This window comes from Aphelocoma coerulescens, chromosome 14 (assembly GCF_041296385.1).
Source record: "Aphelocoma coerulescens isolate FSJ_1873_10779 chromosome 14, UR_Acoe_1.0, whole genome shotgun sequence".
In the NCBI taxonomy this organism is placed as follows: domain Eukaryota; kingdom Metazoa; phylum Chordata; class Aves; order Passeriformes; family Corvidae; genus Aphelocoma; species Aphelocoma coerulescens.
In genome coordinates, this window is record NC_091028.1 from 7113800 (window position 1) to 7141754 (window position 27955).

Consider the following 27955-nt stretch of genomic DNA (forward strand, 5'->3'; position numbering starts at 1 on the left):
CTTGAGATTTAACTATATGCAAGACAAGAATGGCCTAGACAGTAAGTTGTCCCCTTCTTTTACACTAAGAGGTTGAATTGCTTTGTTAGTGCTGCATTTGTGGTTTTTAAATTGAAAGCTATAATTTGAAGCAAAATAAATGCTGTCAGTAGCAAAAAAGTAGCAAAAAGCTCTTGCTGTTGCCTCTTGAGTACAACATATGGGGTACAGCTGATAATGTTCTTACCCTGACACATGCTTTTTTAAGACGCTACTCTTAAGAGACTTGCATGTATAGTCAGACCTGTACACTTGCTGTATTCCAGACCTTTTAAAAGCAAAGAAAAAAGGATTAATTCAGTAAGACTTCCTTTAGTTTTCAATAGAGATCAGTTCACACATGGCTCTTGTGGTTTCCAGGACAGTCGGAATACCAGTATACAAAAGTGATACAAAGTGCTGGCAGTTACAGAACAGTTGTAGCAAGATGACTTTGTCCATTCAAGTTTACTGATTACACAGATGAAGTATCTATTTTAATTCAGCAAAGAGAATGCAGTGTAAAGGGCAAACTTCAGAAATTATGGAAAAGTATAAATCAAAGGTCTAATTTCCCTTCTAGCAGCTGTAAGAGAAAGCCAGTGGAAACTAACTGGTCCTTAGTCAGAGGTGCTTCACTGTTGCCCCTACAAACCAGTATCTTTAATTTAAATGGATAGGTGTTTGCAAGTTAGTGCAATAGTAAAGTGCAGAAAGTGTTTTCCGTTCTCCTCTTCTCTTAAGATGGGGGTATCTAATAAGTTGTTCAAGTATATAAAAATATTCCATTTGATTTTTCTTTTTCTAGATCATGTGGGGGAAGAAGTCTTTATTTACAATGAATGTCAATAAAATTTGCATAAATACCTACCCAATACTGCATCATTTGACTTGGTGTAAGCAATTATTCTGTCCTATTTCCACTACTGTGCTCTGTCTCTATGGTATCAATATTGTCAATCCTTTTTTCCTCTGAAATGGCAGTAGCTGTTGAAAGTGATAGATCATTATCTTCAGAAAGTGTTTGCTCAGATTGAAGGGGTTCTTTAATTTCATCTTTTCTCTGTAGCTTTTCTCCCCTCGCTGCCACCAGAATTCTCAGTAAAGCATTCTCTTTAAGGAGGTTTTCTGATGCATCAGCTAATTCATGAAGCTTTTCAGCCATTTCTAACAATTCTTGATTCTTCTGGTCATATGTGGCCTGTAACTGCTCACTGTGGAGCTGCAGAGTTTTGTGCTGCTTTTCCAGTGTGTGTTTTTGCTGCTGTAGTCTCTGCTCCTCTCTCCTGGCTTCAGAAAGCTGTGCTTCAAGCTGGTCATGGGCCTGATGAAGGGCACTGATTTCTGATCTTAACTTCTCAATTTCTCTCTCTAAATGTGAGATGTGTCCTTGCTGTAGAACTGACTCTTTATGTAGGCATTCTTTGGTACAGGGCTCTGATGGAGAAAGACTTGAGTGATGTAAAATAAATTTCAGGAGATTAGGAAGGTTAACTGAGAAGTCTTCAGGGAACTTCACACTTTGCTCCTTCCTAGAAAGACATAACAAGTTAAGCAATGATAATTTTATCTAAGCAGCTGCTGTTCAACTCCAACTTGGTATCTTATTTTTTATCAAGTATGGTTAGTACAGCAGCTAAGAGAAACCTAAACTGTAATAAAGATAGAGCACACAGATTGATGAACTCTTTTCCCTGTGTTCCAGTCTGGGTGCTATAATAAATGCCTCTGCATGGGACTAGTATTTGAAGAAAAAATTCTGTTAAATCTCAGAAGACTTGATTTCACTCTTAAAGAAGTATCATGATCATGGGTTATGAGCTTGAAGTACATATGGCAGCAGTGCTGCGTGTGCCATTAATATTTTTAAGTTGAAGGATGACATTTAAATGTTCGTAAGTCTACATACATTATTAGAATTTAAGTCCAGATACATAAAGCTACCTGATGGGAAATGACTATTTTGAATCTCTTATCCTGGAAGCAGTAGCTTAGTGTGTTCCAGTATGTGAAAGCCACTGCAAGGGAGCAGTTTGCTTTTAAACAGTAAGTCACTTTAGTCAGAAGTAAGGCCCTTTTGCTGTCAATAAAAAAAAAGTCCCTTTACTTGTTTCTCTTATTGCTTTATGTCAGAGGTGATGAAGAAAGCAAACCAAACTATGTTTTTCTGTTGGTTTTTCTTAGTGTTCTCTGCCCCAAAGCTGTGAAGACTAAACACAGCATATGGAGCAGGTAAGCCCCCTGCTTTCTGCAACTCCATGACCTGTTACAGCCTAGTAAGAGAGGTCAAGAACAGCAAGTACCAAATTTCTTCCTCAAGACTACCAACTACTAAAAAACACCAGCTCCAGCTGTGACAAATGTTGCAATTACTGCCCTTTGTGGACCCTGTGCACACACATGAGGCTAAATTGTCCACTAAGGACTAGACTGGAACTAACTCTTGCTCTTCTCTTTCTGAACCAGTTCCATCTTCAGCCTTTCACTCAGCATGTTCCAGTATAACACAAGTTCACTCCCTCCTGCAGCACAGCCACTTCCACCTCACTATGTGTAACTGGCAAGCCAGCTAATAGTTCATCACTCTGGGTCTCCTCCAGCTTTGCCAGTCAGCAGCGTATTCTCCTTCCTGAGGCAGCCATTGAAACAAGAAAAGCTTAGTTTGCTTCCCTCTGGCTGTCAAATTCATCACTAGAGTAATGGGTACATAGCAAACATTCAGATATGGGTTAATTACACAAGTGAGAAAAAGGACATAGAGTAAGTCCAAACAAAAATCATTGCAAAGCAAGAAAGCCAGATTCAAGTATAATGCCAAAGCCTCATGATGCTCCTGTACAACACACACCACACCATGGACAACTCTTGTGTCCCCTTGTGTGTGATATTATGTCCTGAATCACTTGCAACACACATCTGGTAACAGGGGAGTTCCTCAGTTACCAATTACACTTCCCTTAACAATGCCTTCTGTGAAATCCAACTCATAAGCATGTGGGTTATAAAAACATTTAATTTCATTTACTGAAAACTACTTACTGTACTTCAGGTAGAAGATAGATAACCATATTTTATCAATAATTCAAGAACTTCAGTCAGATGAGGCTCCTGCTCACCAAGATTAGGCTATTTCTGGCACAGTAAGCACCATGAGTTTTCCTCCTCTGCAGACTGCTGGTGATCAACCAAGTTACTCTTGTAATTACCATCAGCAGTTTCTCAGCTGACAATCAGCTCCCATCCAGATTAATGAATCATGACACAATTTAGGCAAAAAATAGTCTATGCTAAATCAAACTTGACTCATTATACTGTGGTAATGTTTTACTACATCATCGTCCATTTTTATTGATCAAAACCACAGCATGTATCAAAGAAGCTAAAAGGCTATGTAAAACAAATAGCAGAGCAAAATATTAACAGCATGTGGTAGAAAGAAATTGAGAACAGAGTTGCTTTGCAAAAATTGTCACATAAGACAAATGGATAAGAAGCTGCTTTATAAAAAGCCTTAATATGAGACACCTTCATATCCAAAATGAATATATGACTACTCTAGTAGTGCTACAGATACTACAAAATACTATCAGATCCTAATTTTCTTGATTACCTACATGCAGCAAAATATAAAAAAAACACTGGAGAGGAAAAGCAGGAGTGAAATAAATGCCTAGAGGTAAGGTACCTTTATAAAACCAGTTGGAACATTACAAAAATAATCTTACTAAAACTACTCAGTCTGTCCCTCCAGAGACTGTCTAGAGCATTACAGAGACCAAGACAAAATGAGTACCTATGAAAAGAAATAGGGAGACAGGAGAAGAAATGGGGTGACTCAGAACTGATATAAACAAAACTGTACTGGATTAAAACATGAATGGCAAAACCTAAGGCAAAGGTTTAAAGATTTTGTTGTAGGTCACTGCCCAGTACTAACAGTCTGACTTCCCATTTGCTGACAGTAAGAGTCCTTGAGGGAGAAGGGTGGAAATCGGTGACTGTTGGTTGGGTTATTTTGTTGTTTTGCTGGTGGGGTTTTTTTAGAATATGTATGAAGTAAGAATGCATATATGGAAATGAATTACATTTTGGTTTTCTTCTCTAAGATATGTAACCAGATAATTACTGCAGCTTAGTAAAATGGAAGTTAAAAATCCACAGGGAAAAGAATTACATTACCTCTGATGAGGAAAAAATAAAATGGTTGGGAGACGGTCTGTCATAAATTCCCAGGGAAGGTCATTTCGAGTTACATCAATTCTGTGAGGAAAAGACATACTGATGAAGAGAACAGGCAGATAAACAATCTGCAATTTTTTTCTTGTAAAATGCAATTTTAGGGATTGGGAAGAAGGAAATTTAAGTATCTGTGAAAGTAAGTCTAAATGTGTTATGCCAGAAATACATTGTGCATATGAGTCAGCAGATATAATTACCAATATTCAAGATGATGACTGTCAGTTTAAGAAATATCTGTGGGGTTTTTTCTCTAAAAAAATGTGTTCAATATTGCAACTGCTCTCAGCCATCAATTAAACCCCAGTCGCTCACTGTGTACACAGTGCATGCATTGTGTACACACCTTTTTTCTGAGACAGACATGCCAAACATGAGACAAGTTATTCCTATTCATTAATTTGTTCCTCAAGTACATCTCTCTTAATATTGTCCCCTTGAGCAGTTTTGGGAGTAAATTACTTTGCTACTTCCAAGGACAAGCACATTCTTAAAGGCATTTTTTTTCCTAAAGCTCTGTGTAGAAAGGAACACTTGATGCAACTGTTTGTTACTGGTTTTTTTTCTGCATTTTAGGGTTTACTTTTCACAAATAAAATTCTTATTAATTACAAATTATTATAGAACTAAACAGACAATCACATCAGTAATACTGCTGTGAAAACAATGGAGCAAATGAGAGAACTTCAAAGTCGGGCAAGAGAACAGGTGTAGCCTTGGGAATAACATCACATCTGTGGCAATAAAGCCACAATTAGAAACAGGGGATGAAAATCCAGATTTTTAATTGATTAATTTTTTCTCTACATCTCATGCTGTCTCCTGGCGTAAGTTTAGTCAGAATCAAAAATGAAATCAGAGCAGATGTTTTAAGTATTTATGCATTATTATCACATACATGAACAAAAATGTTTCAGTGCAACTGAAACATTAAAAACCCTGGAAACACCAAAGAAAAACATGTCTTTTTAACATATAAAAATATAATTTAATATTTATACTGAAAATATACATTATACACATGCATATATAGATATATTTCTGTACACTGGTTTTGGCTGGGATAGAGTTAATTTTCTTTATAGTAGGATGTAGGTTGCTGTTTTAGATTTGTGATGAAAATGGTGCTGCTAACAAAGACATATATACAAATAGCATATTACTATTTGCTACAAATCATCAGAAAATTATCGATTCACTTCCTGAAATTAGGAAGTTTCAAGGTTAATTGCACAGTTTAAAAATTAATTTTAATGGAAGTGGATAACTATGGCAGTGAGATTGAAAACCACCACATTTATACAAAGGAAAACAAAACAATGCATTCAAAGAAATATTAAGCAGATGACATTCACATCTATATTGCACGGTTGTAGAGAGAAAAAGAAGTATTTATTTTCTAGGCTGATGACCTCAATGATCTTGCATTATTCTGGAAAGATGAAATTAGAATCTTTTTACCTTGCCACAGTGAAACTGTCGGGAGGCAAAAGACGAGCAAGTTGAATAAAAATGTGATTAAGAGAAGCACAGAATCCACACCACTGTGCATAATAGAGCAGCAAGACATTCTGGAAAATGAAATGGAGAAGAGTTTGATTATCTGTTGGAGGAAATCTGCAGAAAGGAGGACTAGTTTTCACAACATCTAGCATGGGAACTCTTGAAACATGAAAGCAAATTTTTTCCTAATATTAATGAACTTTATTATAATAAGTTTTTCACTGCTGCCCTCTGACTACTGAGTCAACACAAAAATTCTTGGGGAATTCTCTTTCCATAAAGTCAAAACAAAAAGATTACTTAGTTTAGGATCATTCCCTTTAAGTGAAAATGCACCAAACTTTACTACACTTCCCAAGATTCTTTTGCAATCTTAAATTCCTATATATCTAACACTGTCTGTACACTTCATATGGGGGGGAAAAATGATGTCCAGACTTCTGCTTTCTGCCTCTGACTAGCAAAGCAGGGGCTGGGGCTGCTGGAAACCAGCTGGAGATGCAGACAATCACTGCAGAGTTGAACAACAATGGATATTAATTAATCCTCACTATCATGTATTTTAAAAAATCAAGGTAATTTAAGTGTACTCAGGATGACATCTATTTTTATGGCATGCAACTGGAAAGGCTTTGAATTTTTACAGAACACCATATTTTATGTTACAAGTAAGAAAAGCATATCAATATTAAACAAGACTGAGACCCCTCCTTAAAATCTGTGCCATTATCTGCAAGAAAGCTGTTGAGTAAGGAGGTGTACCTTGGCACTCAGGAACACGGTCTTGTGAAAGGTGTTCGTGGTCACTTCAGTGACCACATGCTGTTCATGAAAATGGACTGAAGGGTCATCAACCAGATGCCTTTTCAAGGGACTGTAGAGAACACTGAAATTTTTAATGAAGTTCTCTGAAATGAAATTGATACATAACAAAGTTATTTCAGTTTTGCAAAGGTGATTTTGGCAGTTTTTGCTTTAGAATCCAGAAGAACATACAGAGAAAATACAAACTGAAACCTGGTTTCATGTCATTAATTTCTAAGTTTTGGATCAACTCTTGAGTAACCACAACTGATGTGAAAACAGGAAAAAGTTTCACTGTTCTTTTTTTTAATTTGCTCATTACAGTCTTGTCACTTGCCACACCAGACTTTAATCTTGTGTCAATGTGCCATAATAATATTCTGTTCTCCTAACCACACACCTGCAAAGTCATAAATAGTAACCTCTCCATTTTTTAACACCTACATTATCTTGAAAGGCTTCACTCAGTTCCACATTTATTTGCATTTTTTCTTCCATTTTTAATTACTTTCTCTGCAATTCCCTTCTTTGGACCTTTAAATATCTGCTATTACCATGCCAATACAACCAACCCCCTTTTGTCTACCAGTGACCATCTTTCTCTTTGTTCTACTTTCTCCTTAATTCTAAGATATGTAACAAGTAGCTGGGTAAAAATTTAAAATAAGTTCCAAAGCCCTCAACTACACCTTCAGCTACACTGCTCTGAGCCTGAACTACATTCTCTCAATTGCTGCAAGATATCAGCAATATCCTTCTTTTCAACTTGGATAGAGAAGTATTATTCTGTGCATTAAAAAATAAGATTATTCAATAATCAAGACAAAAGGTAAAATATGAAAAACAATAAAAATAATTGTTTGGTCAAATAGAAACAACCTTGTGCTTGTATTGCCAGCACAAAAACTAAGCCCAAGTAAAACTGTCACTTTTGTACAGATATACAAAATACCAGACCATCAAGTTTATCTCTGAAATGCAAACAGCAGTACACTTAGTTCTTTATTTACTATTCAGCATTTCATTAAATTCTCACACCAGCCAAAAGAGGTTTTTTTGTTTTTACATCTCCAGATCTGGAATATCTATGCATGATTAAGTAGCAACTGAAAGGAAGGGGTTAATTATAGACATGTTCCTGATTTTCTAGAAACTATCTGCAAAGAGTGAGATCTGAAAAGGTATTAAGCACCAATGTGTTTTGATTTTATGAAATATTAAAAGTTAAGATCTTAAGGAATTTTAAAAAATTAAAATAAAAAGCACAAGCCCCAAGCATAAATCAGACACTCCTTGACAAAATACGTAAAAGCAGAAGTTTTCTGGAAGTTCAAATGATGGAACAGAAATGCACTGAGTCTTACTCTGCAGAGAAACCCTCACCATGCTCAGGAAATCCTGTGACCTAAGAAATGTTTGAGACAGAAAGTACTGGGAGCACAAAGGGGAAGGAAATTTATATGTCCTCATTCTTATCTTAATATTTCCCAAGTAGCTTTTTATGGTCACTGAGGTTTTTGTTTGTTTTTCCAGAGTCTTGTCCTGAGGGGTTGGGATAGAGACAGGATACAGGGCTGCATGTGATCCTTAAGAAGAACACAGCTATTTGTTCTATGTTGTGCATACTTTTGTACTTTGATGGCAAAAAAGAACTGTAATTAAGAATATAAGAATTGTACTGATATGTGTTCTTGAGCAATTTAATACCTGAATTTTCTTCCATGTTTGCTTACATAGCTAACATTAAGAAATGCAGTATTTTCTGAAGGTAGACTCAGTTTTGCACATCAGCATGACAGGCAAATGCACATGGTTAGGGATGTTTTGTCTTATTCAAGAACTTGCCAATAAATCAGAACTGCAATCCTTGAGTTGTTTCGTCAGATTTTTTTCCCTTTTTTTTTTTCTTTCTCCTCCAATTCAGACAGGAAATAATAATAATTGGCAGATTTGGCCACAACCACTTCAGAGATCTACCCTGCTACCTTGAGAACAGACACACTTTTCAAAACAAATTTAAAACAATTTAAGTTAGTTTCAGAGGACAAGAGGATGGGAAAATCTCTGCTGATAAGTGGTCAGTATGTCCCAAAATTCTGTGATATTTTAGTACAAAAAACAGCTGAGCAAACATCAACACCACCATTAGTATACAAACATCTTCTGTAATATCAAATATTTTAGATTAATAGGAATTTTTTTCCACATGCAAATTAATTTAGCTTTTAAAATTCACCAATGCATCAGGCAATCAAGAATCACACATTTTAAGGTTCACTTCTTATAAAGTAAATTAATTCTGGTATAAGGAACTTAGTTCTTACATCACCTACAACATGATTCTGTTCTAGCCAACAGAATCATTCATAAATGCTTGGTTAACTACTAAATAGAATAGAATAAATTATAATTCCCAATGTTAACTTCACAAAGTAGTCTCACTTTTCAAAATGGCAGCAAGTTTTCCATTCCTGCTTGGAAACATAATTGCCTGAATTCAAGCATTTGTATAGTGGATACTGTACCGAGGGTAGGTCCAACAAGTGACTGATTCTGGTCCAGGACATAGTGCACTTCCTCTTTCAGGTCAACAATGGCAGCAAATTCCTTAAGATGAGTAGATCTTGATGCTCCTAGTCTCTCTGCATATATCCAAAAGAGATTCGAGTCCAGTAGATAGAGATTCAAGGTTTTGTTGGTCCTGCAGCTCAGACCAGTAATGTTCGTGCTACTAATATTAAGGTCAGGAATAAAAGAATTCCTATCCTCAATATGAGGAATAGAAAATTGAGTGTTATCTTTCTTCCCATGGGAAGAAAATGCTACTTTGGGGGTCTGAAAGATGGTCTTTTCAGAACTAATGAAACTTAAAAAATGCCTGTTTACTGTCCTGCAACAAGCAGTGTAATAGCTAAAGGGACTATAGAAACTTAAGAAATTGCTGCATTCTATGGTATTTGATATTACTTGAAAAAAGGTATGTTCCTGGAGGTAGAAAGAATCCAAAGCTGCTTCTATCTCTAAAAAGTTACAGTGTGGCACATGGACTTTATTTGGCTTGACACCAAGAGTCTGGTTAACACAGAGCTCACAGACATTGTGAGTTCTGGAGATTGAGTGCCACTGTGGAAGCACCACCGTGTTACAGCATGGGTACTTGGCTATGGGAAATGTTTCGGAGAACTTCAGATGTGCATCTGTTACAGAGGAATCAAAAGCTGGTGAATCAGAGTCTCCTAAGTGCTGAAGATCTGGCTCAGCTGCCTGGCTTTTATTACACTTGTGGTATTCCAAGGCCACTTTGGTAATCTATGGGGGGGAACAAAAGAGAGAGGGGAAAAAAAAAAATCAAGATTAACTGTACACAGTTCACCCAAATGCAGTTATCTGTTTAACAACATTATATGCAACTAGAGATGGAATTTCAGAAACACGAAGCTGACTAATCTTTGTTCTTTCAAAAAATTACAGGGGGCTCTCACTTGACAACAAAAAGTTAAATTTTCAGGTATTTCAGCATATAAACATTGAATATAGAGAACAATAAAGTCACTTTAAAATATTATTCCATCCACTAATTGTAAGGTCCTCTATGCATCAGATTTACTACAGTGCAATAACACTACATTCTATGGTTAAACCCCACTATATGAAGTGTTAGTGAGTAGAGGTTCCTGAATTTCCCTCATTTTCCAATAGGAGGAGAAAATAAATTAAAGCATTCCCACATGGAAAGGGAATAGAGATTTCTTCTGGCATAGGCAGTGCACAGATTTTGTACAATCACTAAGAATGCTGAAGCAATGTTTGTATTCTCCCAACCACAGGCACATAGTTGTAATACTCAAGTGTACTCTGCATAGTAACATATTGAAAGAAGAAAGAAAATAGGAAAAAAACAACCTGTCCCTCCATGCAAACATTCCTATGCTACATCACCATTTTGCTTTTCATAACCAAGGGTAAAACAAGCAGAGAAAAGGTATATGTATGGACCATAAAAGGAATTCCCTTTCTTAGTTTCCCTATCTCATTTCTGCCCAGCTCCACAAGCTCCTGTCCTAGGCAGTTCAGACGAAGAGAAAATTGGAAGGTGACTAAGGAGCACACAGGATATAAAAATCAGATTGGCTCTGAGTAGTTTGATTGGGCTGTATTTCAAATAACACTGTCTGGTTTTACACCTCTGGAAAGACAGGAGAGGAGAAACAGAATGGGGCACACAAAACACATAAGTCTTCAGTTCCAGCTGGCAAAGATTTGCATTTCTTACACAGCACCTACCACAAAAAGAAGGAGGTCAAGAAGAGTTAGATGCTTGCTCTAAGCAGCTGTTGAGTGAGACAAAGGCATGCTGTGTGAGATGCAAACCAGTATAAGGGAGTTGTGACAATACGGCTTGAGAAAGTGGTTTTAAACAAAACTGGATACTTGGAATAGTGAAATAAAATGAGGTATCTGTCACAGTCAACTCAGACCCCTGACTACAGCTCTCAAGTTTTAGTATTTTTCAAGTTAAAAAAAACTTATTTCACTTACTTCATCTAAAACAGGATGAATTTCTGCTAGGGGATTGTAAGGTATAAATATAAGAAGTGCTGGTCCTTTCTTCAGCTCATTGTTTAGAAGAAGGCTTTTCCCACCATGTGGTCTCAGCCAACGTATGAGCATCTCCCGATTTTCCAGAGCCCACTTGCAAATGTTCTCAGCAGTGAAGTTCATGATGCCTTTTGGATAGATCTTGAAGGGGGAAAAAAAAATAGTTCTTTGTCCTCACTTGATTTAGTAACAAATGCAGTTCTTCAGTATGGCATGCTTTGTTACTGTAATGACTAGAACTCTTTTTCTAAATGTAATGAGTGTCAGCAAACTTCAGCATTTCATACATCCTTTTCCTTTGGAAAAGCTTTCCAAATGCTCATCAGATTATAGTAACATCCACAGCAAAAAGGATTCTACCAGGGAAGCTCCTCTCCCTTTCATTGCATCTTTATATTCTCAATAGTACAAATTTTCTTTGTAAGTGGAAGCTGGTATCATCACATATTTTAATTTACAGCATATTAGAACATTTTTCCCACTACTCAGTAACTCATTTTAAATTAGCCTTTTAAGAACCAAACATCATGACTGCATTTAAAACTGGTATTTCTTATTCCTGAATGCAGAGAAAAGAAATCTATAACAAAAAGTGCTCACAGCTTCTAGAATAAATTTTAATGTATTAAAGCAAGTTTATCCTAAATAATTTGTATAGACAAAAGTAATTTGACATATTTTATGTTATTTCACCTAAAATATCCCTGTTTTCCCTAGTCTCAATTGAATAAAATACACATCACAATACCTATCCTCACAAGAGTTTTCACTCATGGTGCCAGTGTGGACAGGTAGTGTGTCTATGCCAAATAGTAAATCTGAAAGTTAGTATTTTCAGCCTTAGCTTTTCAAAAAACAGAGCACATGGATTAGGAGTTATTCAAATTACATATTCAAAATATTCAAATTGTTATAAATTCAAATAACTTAATTTGTGTGATTTTTCGAAACAGTATCATGTTATCCCTTTAAGCCAAAATGCAAGTTTTCACTGTTCCTACTATCCCTTCACAAAATCTTTGTCCACATCCTCATTCAAGTAGTCTTCTAATTCTGATCCCTGAGCATCTCTGTACCAAATCAAAGTCCCTACAGCACAGTGTGATACTCACAAGAGATGTGTTGGCATGTCTGTGCAAATACACACTGCCAGAATGCACCAGGGAGATCTCCTCTGCTACCCGCTTATCTGTGACCACTCCAAAGCGTATCGTCCCAAGGTAATCTGAAAGGGCACATTCGCAATCTTTGAATACAATTACACACACTGAACTCCCCTGAAAGGCCTAGAATACCACCCTCAAACCAGAACACACAACATTGCTGTGTAAAGGCACAGAAATCTGTGAATAGCAACTGCCAACACTGGTGATTAAGGCAGAAGAAAGATGGCAAGGACAAACGTGTTCCTCTTCTGCACTCCAGGTACAGAGTCCTGCACATGTATAGAGTCCTGTCTATTTAACCTGAATTGTCCAAATCCCCAATTTGCTTATGAAATATAAAATCTGGTATCATAGATGCACCTTGCAATGGTTTATGGCATCTCAAAAGCCAAGATGATACATGTAAGGGAAAGGCATGAACATTGTTTAAGTGATGTACATTTACTGTACATTAGAGTATATATTTATAATTTATAAATATTTATTCTACATTTATAAATATGCACAGATAAAGACAGACTGCTTATCTTTAGGTTGCAAAGAACTAATCCAACATATAAATGCGAAAATCACAGAACAAAATATAGAACAGGCTCTTTATTGCATCAGTGGCACAGTAAAAAATAAGCAGAGTGGTATGAATCTCCTTCATTTGCTGACAGGAAAGAGTATTTACACATGTTAATCTCAACTTTGAGAAAGTTCCATCCAAAATTCGTGACCGAAAAAGGAGGTATTAATCATTACACAGTTTGCATGTGTAAACACAAACAAGAGGTATTGTTTTTTAGATTATCGATGCAAAACAAGAGGGGGAGAAAGCCCTGCTCAGGCTGCCTCGTAGCAGCTCTGTAACTCCACCCAGGACCACATCACTGAATTCAGCTACTGGGTGCTGACACAGTCAAGTTCAGCCCAAAGCCTCTGACACTGAACATGCTGCACAAGACAAAGACTAAATATTACAAAAAACTACTGAAGCATTTAGACATAACTCATTCACAGAGGCCTTCAATTATGAAAATGGAGCTTTTACCTTTCTTTAATGAATGTAATGCTGATGTGAAGAATGTCAAATAACCAGGAGGTTGAGGTGAAGCATTGAACTCAAAAAATCCCACAACTCCAGGCTGAAATAATAAGAATTAGAGTTACTTAAGCTATTTTCAAGTATAAATATATGGGACTACAGTAAAACACAACAGACTCTTAAAAGACAACAATGTTTACTGAAGAACAGTCACTTTATGCTGCAATAAAAATTTTAATATTAAAAGACAATCAAAATCAGTTCTCATTCAAAGAATGAAGCTGTGATTCAAAAGCTTATGTAAGAGAGGGGCTTTATGGATGCTACATTTCTAATGGTGTTTCCCATGTTGAAGTTCACCAAGAACAATTAATATTTGCTTTGCAACTGTATTTTGAACCAGTTCCAGCACCAAGATAAGAACCATAAGCATCATAAAGACTTCTTTTAGAACTAGAATATGAAATACAATTTTTCAGAGTATAAAGGGCTTAAGCAGTAATACTTTAATTGTTTATGTTGCACATAATTAGTAATTACGTAAGAATTCACACATTTTGTGTGTGAATACCTGAACTGCTAAGACAAGTGATCATCCCATCTTTAAGCTACAGTCACTGTAAATCCTTTCAGTATATCCTGCAAGAGTCAATGAGACCAACTGCATAAATATCTTGAGAACTCCATATCCCACCTGCATACACATAAAGCTCTTCAAATTGCCAGATAGACAATTCAAAATTTAAACAACTCATCCCAGAATAAGCCTATTGATTTTTCCAGGTGAATGACCTCCTATTAAAGTCAGGAAGAGAATCTGGGAGAAGCTGACTTGGAACAGAGAGGAAAAAAGTCTAGACTTTTCTGGTTCCAGTATTTCACTTAAGCTTTGATTTTGTATTTTTCCAAATATAATCCATTCAAAGTTACTATTAATTGTGTTTTTAACACATCACTCGAGTGGGCTTAATAAACTTTCAGGACAGAGTAAGCGATGGAATTTGGTTATTTTGTGTATTTGTTTCTCACTTCCACTAGTGCATACAGAAGTCATTTGACACACAAAGCAAGAGCACTCCAGGGACTGCTGTGGAACAGAAGATTCCAGACTCACCAGGCACCCATTTGTGTGGCAAATATGTCCTCACATAAGTATTTTCATTCAGTATTTCAGAGGCTGCTTTGATGTTTGGTTTTTTTTTTTGAGTTCTACATATAAAATTTTAAATTTCTTTTTAAAACAAGAGCATACATTTTACCTGTTATTACTTATATGAATTCAGTTATTCACATCAGCCTTACACACTGACATAATTCAGTACTAATTAGCAATCTGAAGATGTTCACCAATAGCAATATTGCCCATTCCACCTCATGACTTCTCTTTTTAGGCAGGAATTCTCTTACATGGATGAATGCTAAGCATAAACCCCTTGTTCATAACAATTCCTCGGAAGGTACCCCAAGAAAATTATCAATAATAAAAATGAGTTACAAACAATTAGTGAAATTTCTGCGATAGTAATTACCAAGAAGAAAATACAAATATAAATAAAATAGTAGTGAAAAAACACAGCAAAATAATAGCAGTGTTCATTTTTAAACAACATACAGGTTAGTAATTAATGTTCATCTTTTTCTCTTGGTTCCAAACTAAGACAGTAAAAAGAAACAATCTCTTCTAAAAAACTTTTAAAGCATTCAACTGAACCAAAATAACGAGACAGGTAAGATTATCAAAATTTTAGCTTCCCATTTTCTAGGACCATTTTTGAATACTAATCCTGTACCAACTGAATTTAGGACACCAAACAGTGAATGAAAGAAGAGTCAAAAGTGACAGTAAAATGTGGCAAGAAGCCAGAAGTCAGATGCAGAAATATTTATAATGTTATTTAAAAGGTAATATTCTGATTCAGACTGCCAGTTCTGCTGTACACTAACAGCAGCTTAAGACTTCCAGATTGTGAATAATGTTTCCCAAAGATAATTTTTGGAAAGTGTTTTTTTCAATTAAAAAAAATTGCAGTGGGAGAATATATGCAACTATATACTAATATATACTACACTACTATATATACTGGTATTTACTAATGCTCTATGCCTAATCAGTAATCTGGTTAATTAATGTCCTTTTAATGATCAGCCCAGACCAGTTAAAAATTTCACCCTGTTACAGGCTGCAATTATACATGAGGAAAGGGTACAATGAAAGTACAATGAAAGTTTCCCTGTCTGTAAGAATGAAGCTTTTAACAAGACTGAACACTTCCAGGTATTGCAGCAACAATTCTTGCTCTGCACAAGTGAGGTTCAAGTCGCACAGAAGAGGTATTGCAATGTAAACAAGGGGTTCTTATTTTGGAGTACAAGTAGGCCAAGAAGAGCTTGACAGCAACAACTCCCACGTTCTTTCATGTAAGACCCTCCAAAACTCAGTAACTGCTGCCTGCAAACAGTTTATGAGGACATCTACATCCAATCTGTTACTGATGATCAGCTGCTTCCAGGCAACCATCTGTGTGCAGCTCTGGGTGCCCATCCTCATGCAGGCAGTGAGGAGTAATCAGCTGAACAGGATATGACCTGCTGCTGTCTAAAGTTGGAGGAGTAAATACTGACATGTGACACAGGGGTGCTTAGGGGCATTAGGAGCATGGGCATTGCTAGAGTGGAGCTTGCTGGAGCTTTTCTTTCCATGAAACAATTTTCAGTCCCCATCTCCAACCAAGTGTCTGTAGGAAGGGCTTTGGAACAAACCCGAGGATGTCATTAGTGAAGACTTCTTAGTGCTATCTCCTAATGAAACTGATATATGGAAATACAAAATCATTAATTGTAGTGGAGCCTACTTCTTGCTTGGTCTCTACACCACAGGAATGGGAAGTGATGGCATGAAATTAAATCAAGTAACAGACTTACCAAGAATCTCAATAATTACAAAACAGCAAGTTCATGGAAACTTTCAGAATGAACAGAGATTTTCAGATGAGTAATTTCTACTGGAGAAAAGCCAGCACAGTTTTATTACTGAACCATGCCTCAGACCTATCACAGTTCTTGGAAGGAATAAGCAAGCATGTAGATGACTCCATGCAGCATGCTGTAATTCCCTGAAGTCTAGAAGAAGTTACCAGCGACTCCGGAAGAAACTAAGGTGATAAGGAACAACATGGAAGGCCCTTTTCCAGATTAGTAGGAAAGACAAAAAACTACAGTTAGAAGTGAATGTTTTTCAGCAGCCAAAGACAGCCAGCCAGGATGTGTACTGATACTCAAGCAGTTCAATATTTCTATAAGAACTTTAGAAAAGGGAGAAAAGGGTGAGGAACAAAATTTGCATAGGGTGGTGGGAATCACTGAAACTACAGCTGACTGGAAGAGTTGCAGAAATTAGTTGCAGCATTAAATGACTGTGATGAAAGAGCTCTGAAATTCAAAGGCCAAAAATGTGAAATAATGGGAACAGGAGACAGGAAAATCCCACAGCTATTGATTAGTTTACAGTTAGATAAATGCTTTTAATGCTTCAGTTATTTCTATCCCAGTTTGTAATTTTTAAAAAATGTTTTGGCTATATTGCATTGAGGTCAGTGAGATTACTTTTTTCAGACTCTCAGACTTGTGCAGGCAGGCAATTCCTGCCTCATTTTATCTGTGAACATGGGAAAGAAAACAGCAAGAGGAAAGGAATGTGTCTTCTCTAGGGAACAGAAGAACCAATAGTACATACCACTGAATCTGTACTGCAGAAATGCAAAGAAATTGTTGACTGATATGAGATTAAATTTACATTTAACATCATTTTTCAGTGATGTTAAAAGCATTGTGCACCCAGACCTGAAAGCAAATTTTCACACCATCACTTAACACTGGCACCACACAAGACCCAGCCTGAATCTGCATCAGATCTCACACAGCTGGCTGATGCTCAGGAAGCATTCCTACACAAAGAGAGCACAGCAGAAAGCTGACATCATGTTAAGAGACACACAAGCCACCTCCCAGAGAGACCAACTCCTCTCCTACCTCTCCTGAAGCTGGAAAATTATGAGTTCCCTGGGCACATTTAATTTTCATAAAGGAGTGAAGCTTTTTGTCTAGCTACAGTGGCTTCCTGTTTCTTCCTCTGTGCCTCAGGAGGCCGAGGCCATTTCTAGCAGCTGGGTCAGTCAGATGAGGAATGAGAGATGCCAGTTTGGATTAAAATCAAACTGCTACATCTCTGCAGTTAAGAAAACAAAAGAAAATCTGATTACAGGTACTCACAGTAACCTTGAATTATGGCAAGAACTGCATCTTTCTTGTCATTTAACTTAGATCTTCCTCAACGTTCCAAGATTTTAACTGCTTTCCAAATGGCGTATTTTCCTTGCTCTCAAAAATTCGTTCTTATCCATTTCCAGTTTTGCACTAGCATCATTCCACAACCCCACATAAACCAACCTTAAATAGCATCAGAGAATGCAGGATCCCAAATTTTTTTCCACAGGATTTGAGCGCCCTCTAGTGAGAGCACACGGCATGTCACGTGATCCGGTGGAGGAACGAACTAAAGACCAAGCGACAACCACCACTTGTTCCTACATTAACTGCACTCTGCTGATCAGTATTTCTTCTAGTTTGCAGAACCCATTTGCTATCAGAACACAGGACTGAAAATTAGATATTGATGATGACAAATCTTTCAAATTATTTTGAGCTTGAAATTAATTAGCTTTTCAGTGAAATCACAAAAACATGATCCAGCAGCAGACAGTGGCCAAAGTGCCCAATAGCAATCCTTGACAGCCTTCTGTCCTTTCCCTTCTGCTAAAAATTAGTATTTTTTTATAGAGAGAAGATCAAAAGCCAAGGGTCTCAAAATAGTAATTAGTTTGTGCCACACATGTCCCAATTTCCCATAATCTGCTCTATTCCCCAGACTTCCTCACTTCTTAAACACAGGACTAACCCCTGGACTGTATCTTCTCCTACAAAAGGTATCAATTTCTCAGCTCGCATGGAAAACATTGTAAAACATTCACATTTCTGACTGTTTGAAGTGATGAAACAACCTGTTTATTTCTAGTTTAAACTAACTTTTCCTTTGTGTCTATGTTTTTCTCTGCATCCATCTTCATAAACAATTCTGTTTCTTTCATCCTATCTGTATCTGTTACTTTTGTAGCCCCTCCTTCCCCTCTTGCTTAACTTTACAGAGGCAAGACATTGAGCACCTGGAGCCACGCTCTGGGACAGAACCTCAGGCATGAATGACTGTGGGGCAACACAGCAGAACAGCCTCTACTCTTGGGCCATTGCAGAAAAAAAAAGAACCAACAAATGCTGAACATAAACAGCAACTCAGCACTTGGAGCCACTGCATTTCAAGCACAGGAAGGGGGGAACTTTGAACACAGAAACAAAATTATCTATTCAACTGCTAAGCAGTATTTTAAAATTATTTGCTGTTCCCCCCTCAATTTGTTTTTTATCTTAGTCTTTTTTCCAATGGAAGTGCACCTCTTACTGTTAAGCAAATTTAAGCTTAATGACAATATGCTCATTAGTGACCTTCTGCAGTCTACCAAGAAATGACAGAACACAAACCAAAAACCAAGCATGGCCTTCTTCAAATCTCTGTAAGAGGCAAAAAAATGGTTTAGAATTTTAGAACAGCAAAACTGAAGCAGTGGAAGGACAACAGAATTGCTTATGATCATAGAAAGTATCAGCACGAGAGACAGGCCACAACTCACTAGTCCTGACTCACAGTCCCCACTTAAAACACTGGAAAACCAAACCCAGTAGCAGTTCCTGGCATGAACAGCAGACCCAGGGGAACTACCAGTGTGTGTCCCCTACGCCATGGCAGCTGCCACTGAACAGCACAGCTCCTGCTCCATCCTGCAGCAGAACCAGGCATTGCAACATGCACCAGCTCACATGGGATCTGCTTCAGTCCAAGACACTGGAGGGTCCCTCCCATGTTGTGCCCACTGCCACTGCACTGATTTGTTGGTCAGGTTTTCCACACTGATCTAATAGCTTGGGCTTTAGTAAGATTATGGTACTTCTCCACTGTGCACTATAAGAATGAACAGTTACAAAGGGATTTTAAATGGCTCTGCTGTAAGCACATTTTGTCTAACTGGAAGTTATTAATCCAACAGTATTGCTACCAATCTTGGCATCCCTGAACACAACAGACTGAAATGAATAAAACATCATATTCCAGTGGATTAAAATCATCAAGTTATCACATACAAAGTGATTAGAAGCCCTCACTTCAACTGGTTTCACATTTGTTTTCACTTAACAGACTTATCCTACTAGAAAAGCTTATTATTCCTTTTAAAATTAAAGTAAAGATTATATATTTCTCAAATGCTGTCCCAACTTAGACTGCAAGATTTTTGTGAAAAGATTTCTCCCTTCTTTCTTGTTTGTATGTAACAGTTTGGTGAGGTAACAACTTTGATTGTTGTCTCTACATACTAAAGTAATGTAAATTAAGAGCATCACTAAATCATAATAGTAACTGTACAAGGAACCAACATTATGAATTTGTTATTTCATATTTTTATGATTTTAACAAATTTACAGGGCACTGATTTCAGGATCCTGAAAATAAACTAGTACTTTGGAGCAGATCAAATTTAATCCTTAAACAAGTCAAACTCTTTCTGAACCACAGTGGTAAAGCTAGAGAAGAGAGACAAGTACCTCATAATTTGAGAGGAAATCTAGTAATTTTGATCGAGACGAGATGTAGAGTAGTGGTGTCATCACCCGGCGAACAAACTTTTCAATATAAACAGCACTCATAGGGCCTTTGTATTCAATTGGTCCAAAACTAGTACCAAAAAAAATAATAAAACATTAAGACTTAAATTAACAATAGAGAGTCCCTCCTGGGGGTGGCAGATAGGAGTTACATAGACAGCATGCTCAGCCTCTAGGGAATTGCTCTCTGTGTTTTACCAGTGGCTTCTGTAACTGATTAGGGAGTTGTGTTTACCAGTGGGAAGAGCCAGAATATCTGTGGAAGGGGCAGAGTCTTGGTGAGCATGGAGGGATGGAGACCACTTCTGAGTCCCATTAAAGAACTTGGTAAAACTCAAGTATGAATTACATGACCATATACATATCTTTCCGCTTTGTCCAAAGTAAACACATGTGACTTAAAAATACAGATCTGAAAAATGTCACTATTTTCCCTTGTTTTTTCAGTGTCTCAAACAGTATCAATGTGAAAAGGTGCAATATTTTTACACAGGCTTTTACGAGCAGCAATCAGCAAAGCAGGGACAAATTAAGTCACACTGCAGATGAACAGACTCAGCAAAGCTCCCATTTCCCCCCCAGCCATCTGATAAAACAGCTCACACCACGTTAGGCAGTGCTAAAACATAAAGTGGGCTGGGGCTTGCAGCTACGATTTCCAGAGGTTCTCCTCCTGATTATCACTGGGCTGGACAAAGCATCATTGTCCCAAACAAAATCAAACACAAAAAGCATAAAGAATTAGTCCATTTCCACTGAAGAATTTAATGTGATGGATTTTTAATATACCTTATACATACAGGCACACTGGAAAATACCCAACTCGCACTGAGATACCTACATTGAGGTGCTTCAAAATGGTCTCCTAGAGCCCACTAGATCATTCTACATCCTGCACTGGTTTATTACAAACCTCTGTCTTCACAGCAATACTCACTGCTCAACAGGTCATATGCTCAGGGCACCACATGTGAGGTTTAGTATCTCAGGCATGAGGGATGCACTGCCCTTCAGGATCTTATGAAATATCAACAGCAATTTACACCTCTCTTGTTACAACTGTTTAATGTTACTGATGAAACCAAGTGCATCCATCTACTGTGTTGTGATTTCAAGATCAAGTAAGTTTAAGTCAATGTACATCCAAGTGGCATTGTAGGATTCTTTTATTACAGTTTGAATTATGCCAGTGTCTCTTGTGTCTATTACAAGTTCAGCTAACAAAGACCAGGACTGTTCCTCCTCAATGCATAAATTCCCCCCCCAAAAGCAAAATCAGTCTCTGTAATGAAAGAGAGCTGCAGTTCAAAACTAGCAAAATAAAAAGTAAAATACAGGGATAAATGCTTTTAATAGAAACTGTTGGGAACTGTGCTTCCTTACCTTCTGCTCCACACAAAGAGAAAAGAAGGACAATACATACAAATACTAAAAAATAAAAGTGAGGTTACATGAAATTTTATACAATGATATCTTAGCTTCTGGGGAACAAAAAAGTGAGTGCAAAGTTCAAAATTAGAACTTGATCTTCAGTACATAGTGCAATTTAAATATGCACTTAAATTCCAGTAACTTCAACAACCCTTAGGTACATTCTTTAACGCTGTCATAAATTAGGACCAGTTGCTATAATCCATCTACAGAGCAAGCAGACATCTGAAATTAATACGCAACTCTGACTTCTTTTCATTGGAGGCAGAACTTCCAGGAGATGCACAGGCAAACCAAAATTTCCATAAGGATGAAGAATTGCCCAGCATGTCATTTAACTGACAGTTACAGCCCTACCCAGCACTTGTGTAGCACACAGGATGAGCTCACCTAGAATCTACCCAAGAACTACTTACTGAAGCCAGAAATGCAACATTTTCAAAATGCAGCACTTTGTATGATATCTGTTTCCCAAAACAACAATTAAAAAACCTAGACTGTACATACGAAATCTTACCTCCGATGGTACAAGTGTATCACAGGAAAATAAAAGAAATGCTTCTGCTTCCTGCATTTCCCCTGGTTCCACCAGCAATTTACAGCCACAAACAGCACCTGCAAAGCAGGTAAAAATTCACAGCCAACAAAGTACATTACTGTGACCTCTTTTATCCAAGATGTACTTGATGTACTTTTTCCAATACATTTCATCTGATATTTTCAGGGCCTTTTCAACTCAGTATTCCATATTTGTCACAGACAGACTTTTTTTTTTTTAATTCTTTTTGTCATTTTGCAACAGTAATCCTTTTGGTCACTGCTCTTTCTAGCTTTTATGCTTCCTAATCTAAATCCTTTAAATTTATTAGTTTAGTCATAACCCACATTAATTACTTTTTCTGCAGAGTGGAGCTCAACAAGTACCTGTGAAGTGTTCACAGGCACCCAACTGCTTGAAAGCAGTTCTATGGTATATAAAGTACAATCTTTATATGATTACTAGTGTTTCCAAGGATCCCAGAACTGGAAGCAAATTCCATGGAATTTCTGTCTGAAGGCAGGTGAATAAATCTGAAAACACTTCACAAGAAACTTGTAGACTTCCCCATTCAGAAGCAGAAATAACAGACAACTGAGCAGGAATCACAGGCTGTCTCCATTTATTCTAACACTCTGTATGCTAAATTAAAATAAAGGTGACTGATGAGTCACCCTAAAATGTGAACATTCAAGTCCAACTGTTTCCCATGAGAAGACAGAAATTAGCATCAGCTTGGACATGGAAAAGTTATCAGGTCATGTTTAAGACTGGTATCTTCTCTGGAGTTACCTGGTCTGACAATCTGCTGGCCACGTGTTCTATTTCTTCTCTTGCTGCAATGGACTGCCCACACCACGGAGCGTAGAAGAAATACAGCACAATTTCTGAATCCTGACGGAGCTGATCTGCATAGTCTAACTGCCCCCGAAAAAGATCAATGACTGGAGATTTTGTGGAGAAAAAATTCACCGGAAGCTTCGCTGGCATTGTTACATCTTTTGCTCGGCTGCAGGAAGAAAATTAAAGAGTGGTTATTGAGACTATACAGTAGTAGTTAAAAAACTGTGCCCAAAGCCCTAAGTTTTATTCTTAGCAAAAGTCATGCAATGACAAAACTTTAGAAATTGATGCAAAATTACTACAATTTATGTTATCTGAGTTAGTTTCATGAAATACTATAAAAATCTAAAGATCACCCTTCAGAAGCTTTAGAAAGTTACACTGTGATACCATGCACTGTTTATGGGTACGTTAGCTCACACTCTTATGGTTGGTTGCTGTAGGGCACAAAATTACCAGGAAGAGTGATTTCTTTTGATTTCTTCCCTGGCCTCATCCTCTTTTAACACTTGTACTTTAGGTAACAGCACCCTGATAAGAAAAGAGATACTGGTCATAAAGTTTTTTGATGTGATGTTTATACAAACAGAGCCTATTACCCTGCTTTATGCTTTGTTTTACAGTATTCTATACTTCTGTTATTTTATATTGTATTAGGAAATGATACGGAAATGTGTGCTAGTTTATTTTCCTGATCAGAGCAGGGACTGCAAATTGTTCAGGGCACTGTAAGGACAGTATCAACAAACAGTCTAAATTCAAAGAGATTATGACAGATTACGGTTTTTAAGAGAAATTAGATTGGCCAGTAAGTAATACGAAGAACATAAACCAAGTACTCAAGAAACCCTTTCTATCCAATCAGCAATCAAACAATCCAGAATTTGGCACTTCCAAGGTGTTCAGAAGTTGCTATGGTATAAACTGCCTTAAATGCAAGTGAATGATCCTATTATCCTTTTATATTCTCTTCATTTTAAAATTTTCCACTAGCTGTATTTACACTAGAGTAAGTCAGACTGAAAACTGGACAATACTGTCATGCTCAATTTTGCCATGGTTCATAATGGGACTGGAAGTTTTAGGAAAGATCATGCATTTCTTTATTTTGTGTTGCAATAAAAAGCTAATACAAAAATCTTATTATGTGATATTTGATCCTTCTCAGGTTAAAATCTTAGTAATTGTGATAGAATTATTGAGCCCTGAACACTGTCAAACTCATATTAAGCAACCTCCTAACAACTCTGCCACACGTTCAAACTTTACAGTCTTTCTAGTTTTTAAGAAGTACCTTTGTCTTTACAATACAGCAAAAAACTGTATTGGAGCTCTTCCCTCATTTCCAGGCTACTCACTTAAAGCTTAACATTTTAGAATTGCCCCCAGTATATTTTCTGTAAGTTATGGAAATTCTTAATTCACATATAAGAGAAAATTGCTTCTAAATCCAGACTTTTGAAAATATTAGAGTTCCTCATGTTTACAATTCATTAATTCCTTCACTCACAACATTATGGTTTTACACAGAGGATCAGAAATCTTTCTTCTGTGGACTTCTACCTGTGTTCCTTCCCTTCTCCCCCAATCATCAACTCAGCATCTTCTTCCCAACCCTTAAATTCTTCAGTCACCTCACAACCAACACCTCTGGTTCCCTGCCATTCCTGCACCCCATGATTATCCAAACTGCCAGCTTCTTCCCATGATTTCTGCCTGCCAGCTGGACAGCACACAGCTCCAATGTCAGCTCTGGCACACACAGGCTGATCAGCTGCTGAAAGCACAACGACATCAGCTAGAATACATCCTCTTTATCTAGTTTAATGAAAACAGACAATCTCAATATGTTTAAAACCTCTGCTTCCTCTACTGAATTAAACCAAAAGAGGATGACTGGTTCAAGAATTACAGTGTAAGACTTAAAAATTAGATAAGGAATTGGCTCCAAATTCCAAGAATGAGTAGAACACATCAGCAGAAGTCCCGTGACATGAGCGAGTCAGAAACTACACGACTACCTTCAAATATGAAAAGAACTCCAGTAATTATTAAAAACCAAAACATAATAAATCAATAGCTAACAGCTGCTTCAGGAGATTTGCTAAGTAGTGCCTTCCTCTACAATACCAAACATATAACAGAATACCTTGACTAATTCCCAGGTTTCCTAAGAAAACCCCTAAAATTTACGCACGTATAAACTGAGGATTAAATAAGAAACTATTACACAAACGTAATAATCACAAACTGTTTATTAAAACACTTATTGCATAAAAGCATAAAAACTTAAACTTTCCATGAGAACACCCTGGTAATAAAGGGAAGAAGTACATGCAAATGCCTACAGGACCAGCCCCTTTGACTGCACGGTCCTGAGAGTGGGATTGTCTCAAAGACATTTGCATAGTGCCAGAAATAATTCAGGTTCTAGACCACAGGCTTTCCCTAACAACCCATGGTCTCACTTGGCTATTCCTTGAGTCACTATAAACCTGCAATACTTCAAATCCCACGAATGAACTGCCTTGTAGTAAAGGAATTTTTCCTTTCCATACTTTTTATCCATTGATCTTTAAAGTTACATATTCTAAGAGCAGTGGTACTACCTATGCCCTGGTCCTATGTCTTGCTAGTAAATCATACTGACATGTGGTGAGAAACTATGTCCTGTATTTATAGTTAACATGCGCAATTAACTATCCTCCAAATTGCATGAGGAATTTTTACACCTGAATCTTCTATATTTCTGACAGCAACCAAACAGGGAATACCTATCTGATACTAGTTTGTCTATTTAACTACGATCTGAAAAGCTGAACCCCTTTAATCAAGCTTCCAGCGTACAGGGTGGTGAGAACCACATTCCAATCACATTCCATCCGTGAGCTTTCAAACACAGCTAGCAGAAAAATGACAAGAATAAGCAGGTTTTAAATAGAGGAGAGCAGGAAGCATCATTGCATTAAAAAAAGTATTGGTTTTTTGGTAATGTAACACCAGGGAGCTGATTATGTTTAGAAATCCTTCACCATACATTCTGTATGGCAAGAGCTTTACAATTTAATCTACATTATCTGGTCACTGAGAAATACAGTCTCCTGGAATGGAGGCACAGCTACTCAGAGGGACTCATTCATAGACTTAAAACTCACTCTGATTCAAATAATACACCCTTTGTGGACAGGTAAGCTAAGAAGGCCTGTGCATTTTTCAGAAGCATTACCTGTGAATCAAATGTTTTGTGGAACAAAAATTTGTCAGATGCTGTTAAACAGGGACATAATCAGTTCCTTGAAGCCTTCTCTTAATCTCAAAATTAAACCCCACGTGCAGTAGATATTCTTAATATAGCATGACCCGGAGCATGTAACAGTCACCTTGACCTAAAACCCACCCAGAAGATTTAGACCCTGGTTTAGGCTCCAGAACCGAGCAGCCTGTGCCCATCGTTCACTGCCGCCGCTTCCCGCCCTCCAGTACAAACATCTCCTGCTTCCACGTACACCAGCTCTCGGCAAACAGGAACTGGAGAGCCCTTTGCAAAGAAGGAAGTTCCAGCTCCCAGGAGGAGCACCACCAGAGATTGGCACGGAAACCGCGAAACATCTTTCTATCCGAAGCAGGTGCAGGCAAAGGGGGCTGACGACATCTACACGTGAGCCAGAAGAGACTCGTTTGGCCCCGCCGACACTGAGAGCGCTGAGGGCAGGGCTGCAGCCCAGATCCCCCTCGGCCCTTCGGCGGCAGCGCGAGGTCCCAGTTACCTCTGGAGATGAGCAAAAGCAGCTCCATCTCAACAACGTGCCTGTCACAAGACCACAGAACGGGTCAGGTTGGAAGGGATCACAGTAGGTCCTTTGGTCCCACCTCTCTGCTCAAGCAGGGCCATCCCAGAGCACATGGCACAGGATTGTGTCCAGATGGTTCTGGAATATTTCCAGTGGAGACTCCACAGCCTCCCTGGACAATCTGCCCCAGTGCTCGGTCACTGACGGTGAAGAAGCTCTTCCTCACGTTCAGGTGGAGCTTCCTGGGCATCAGCTCCTGCCCGATGCCTCCTGTCCCATTACTGGGCCCCAGGGAGCAGCCTGCTGCACCCTCAGACACCGCCCTGCATACCCCGATACTGCCCTCACGAGCGGGTGCCCCGCTAACCTGCCGCCACAGCACGACACCCCCGGTGGGGCAGATATCTCTTAAAACACTCCGCTCCCCCGCCCCACGACACGTTCTTATCGCCAGCCCCGCGGCCCCGCTGCCACCCCACTGAGGGGGACATAGCGTCCTCCGACACGCGACCAGTAGCGGGTGCCATGGGGACTGCATGCGGTGGGGCCCGGGAGGAGGATCCGTCCCCCACCCCGGGGATGCCCGTGCCCAACGCGGCCCGGCCGCAGAGAGTACACGGCGCCGCGGGGCGACCCCGTCCCGCCGGGCCCCGCCGGCGGCTCTGCCCCAGGCCCCGATGCAGCACCGCCTCTGGGAACAGCGGCGGGCCGGCGGCCTCTCCCCCCCGGCCGAGCCCCGGGTCCTCCCGCTCCCCCGCCGGTACCTGCAGGTGACTTTGAGGGCGACAAGGAAGGCGCAGCCCAGCACGATGGCCGCGCCGCACAGCAGCTCGGGCCGCCGTGCCATCAGGGCGGCGCGAGGCCGCAGCCGCGGGGCCGCCGCGTCGCCGGGGCCGGCGCACACCGACATGACCCGGCCGAGGGGGGCAGGGCCGCGGGCCCCCGGCCGCTCCCGCTCGCACACGTCTCCCACCGCCCGCCCGTGAGGCGCGCCGGGCCGGGCGGGACGGCCCCTGCGCCCGCCAACCCGCCGCCGCCACGTCCGCCCGCCCGAGCAGGCGCACAGCCGGCCGGCAGCCCCACGTCCTGCCCGCGGCACCGGGAAAAACGGGGCGGGGAGTGCTGTGCTCGCCTCTTACACTCAGCGCTCGGCGTAGGGAAGAACGGGACGGGAATCGCTGTGTTCGCCTCCTGCGCTCCGCATCGGCACCGTTACCGGTCCCCTGGC

At 39.0% G+C, this 27955-nt stretch overlaps 1 protein-coding gene across 3 annotated transcripts; it reads right to left on the reverse strand.

The window, feature by feature from the left end:
• Positions 1 to 331: 331 nt before the first annotated feature.
• On the reverse strand, positions 332 to 27704 carry TXNDC11 (thioredoxin domain containing 11). 3 transcript variants are annotated; one of them, XM_069029811.1, is made up of 13 exons: positions 27492 to 27704; positions 23393 to 23467; positions 22886 to 23102; positions 22073 to 22170; positions 20065 to 20194; positions 13363 to 13456; positions 12273 to 12385; positions 11101 to 11301; positions 9087 to 9870; positions 6520 to 6665; positions 5716 to 5825; positions 4198 to 4278; positions 332 to 1550 (listed from the first exon to the last, which is right to left on the reverse strand). In XM_069029811.1, exons 1-13 carry the CDS (start codon positions 27635 to 27637, stop codon positions 923 to 925), a joined length of 2823 nt encoding a protein of 940 aa, XP_068885912.1. In that variant the 5' UTR covers positions 27638 to 27704; the 3' UTR covers positions 332 to 922. The 3 variants fall into 3 exon arrangements, with proteins under 3 accessions (XP_068885912.1, XP_068885913.1, XP_068885914.1); XM_069029812.1 differs by lacking the exon at positions 23393 to 23467 and having other exon boundaries at positions 27492 to 27703; XM_069029813.1 differs by lacking the exons at positions 20065 to 20194; positions 23393 to 23467; positions 27492 to 27704 and having other exon boundaries at positions 22886 to 22967.
• Positions 27705 to 27955: the final 251 nt, after the last annotated feature.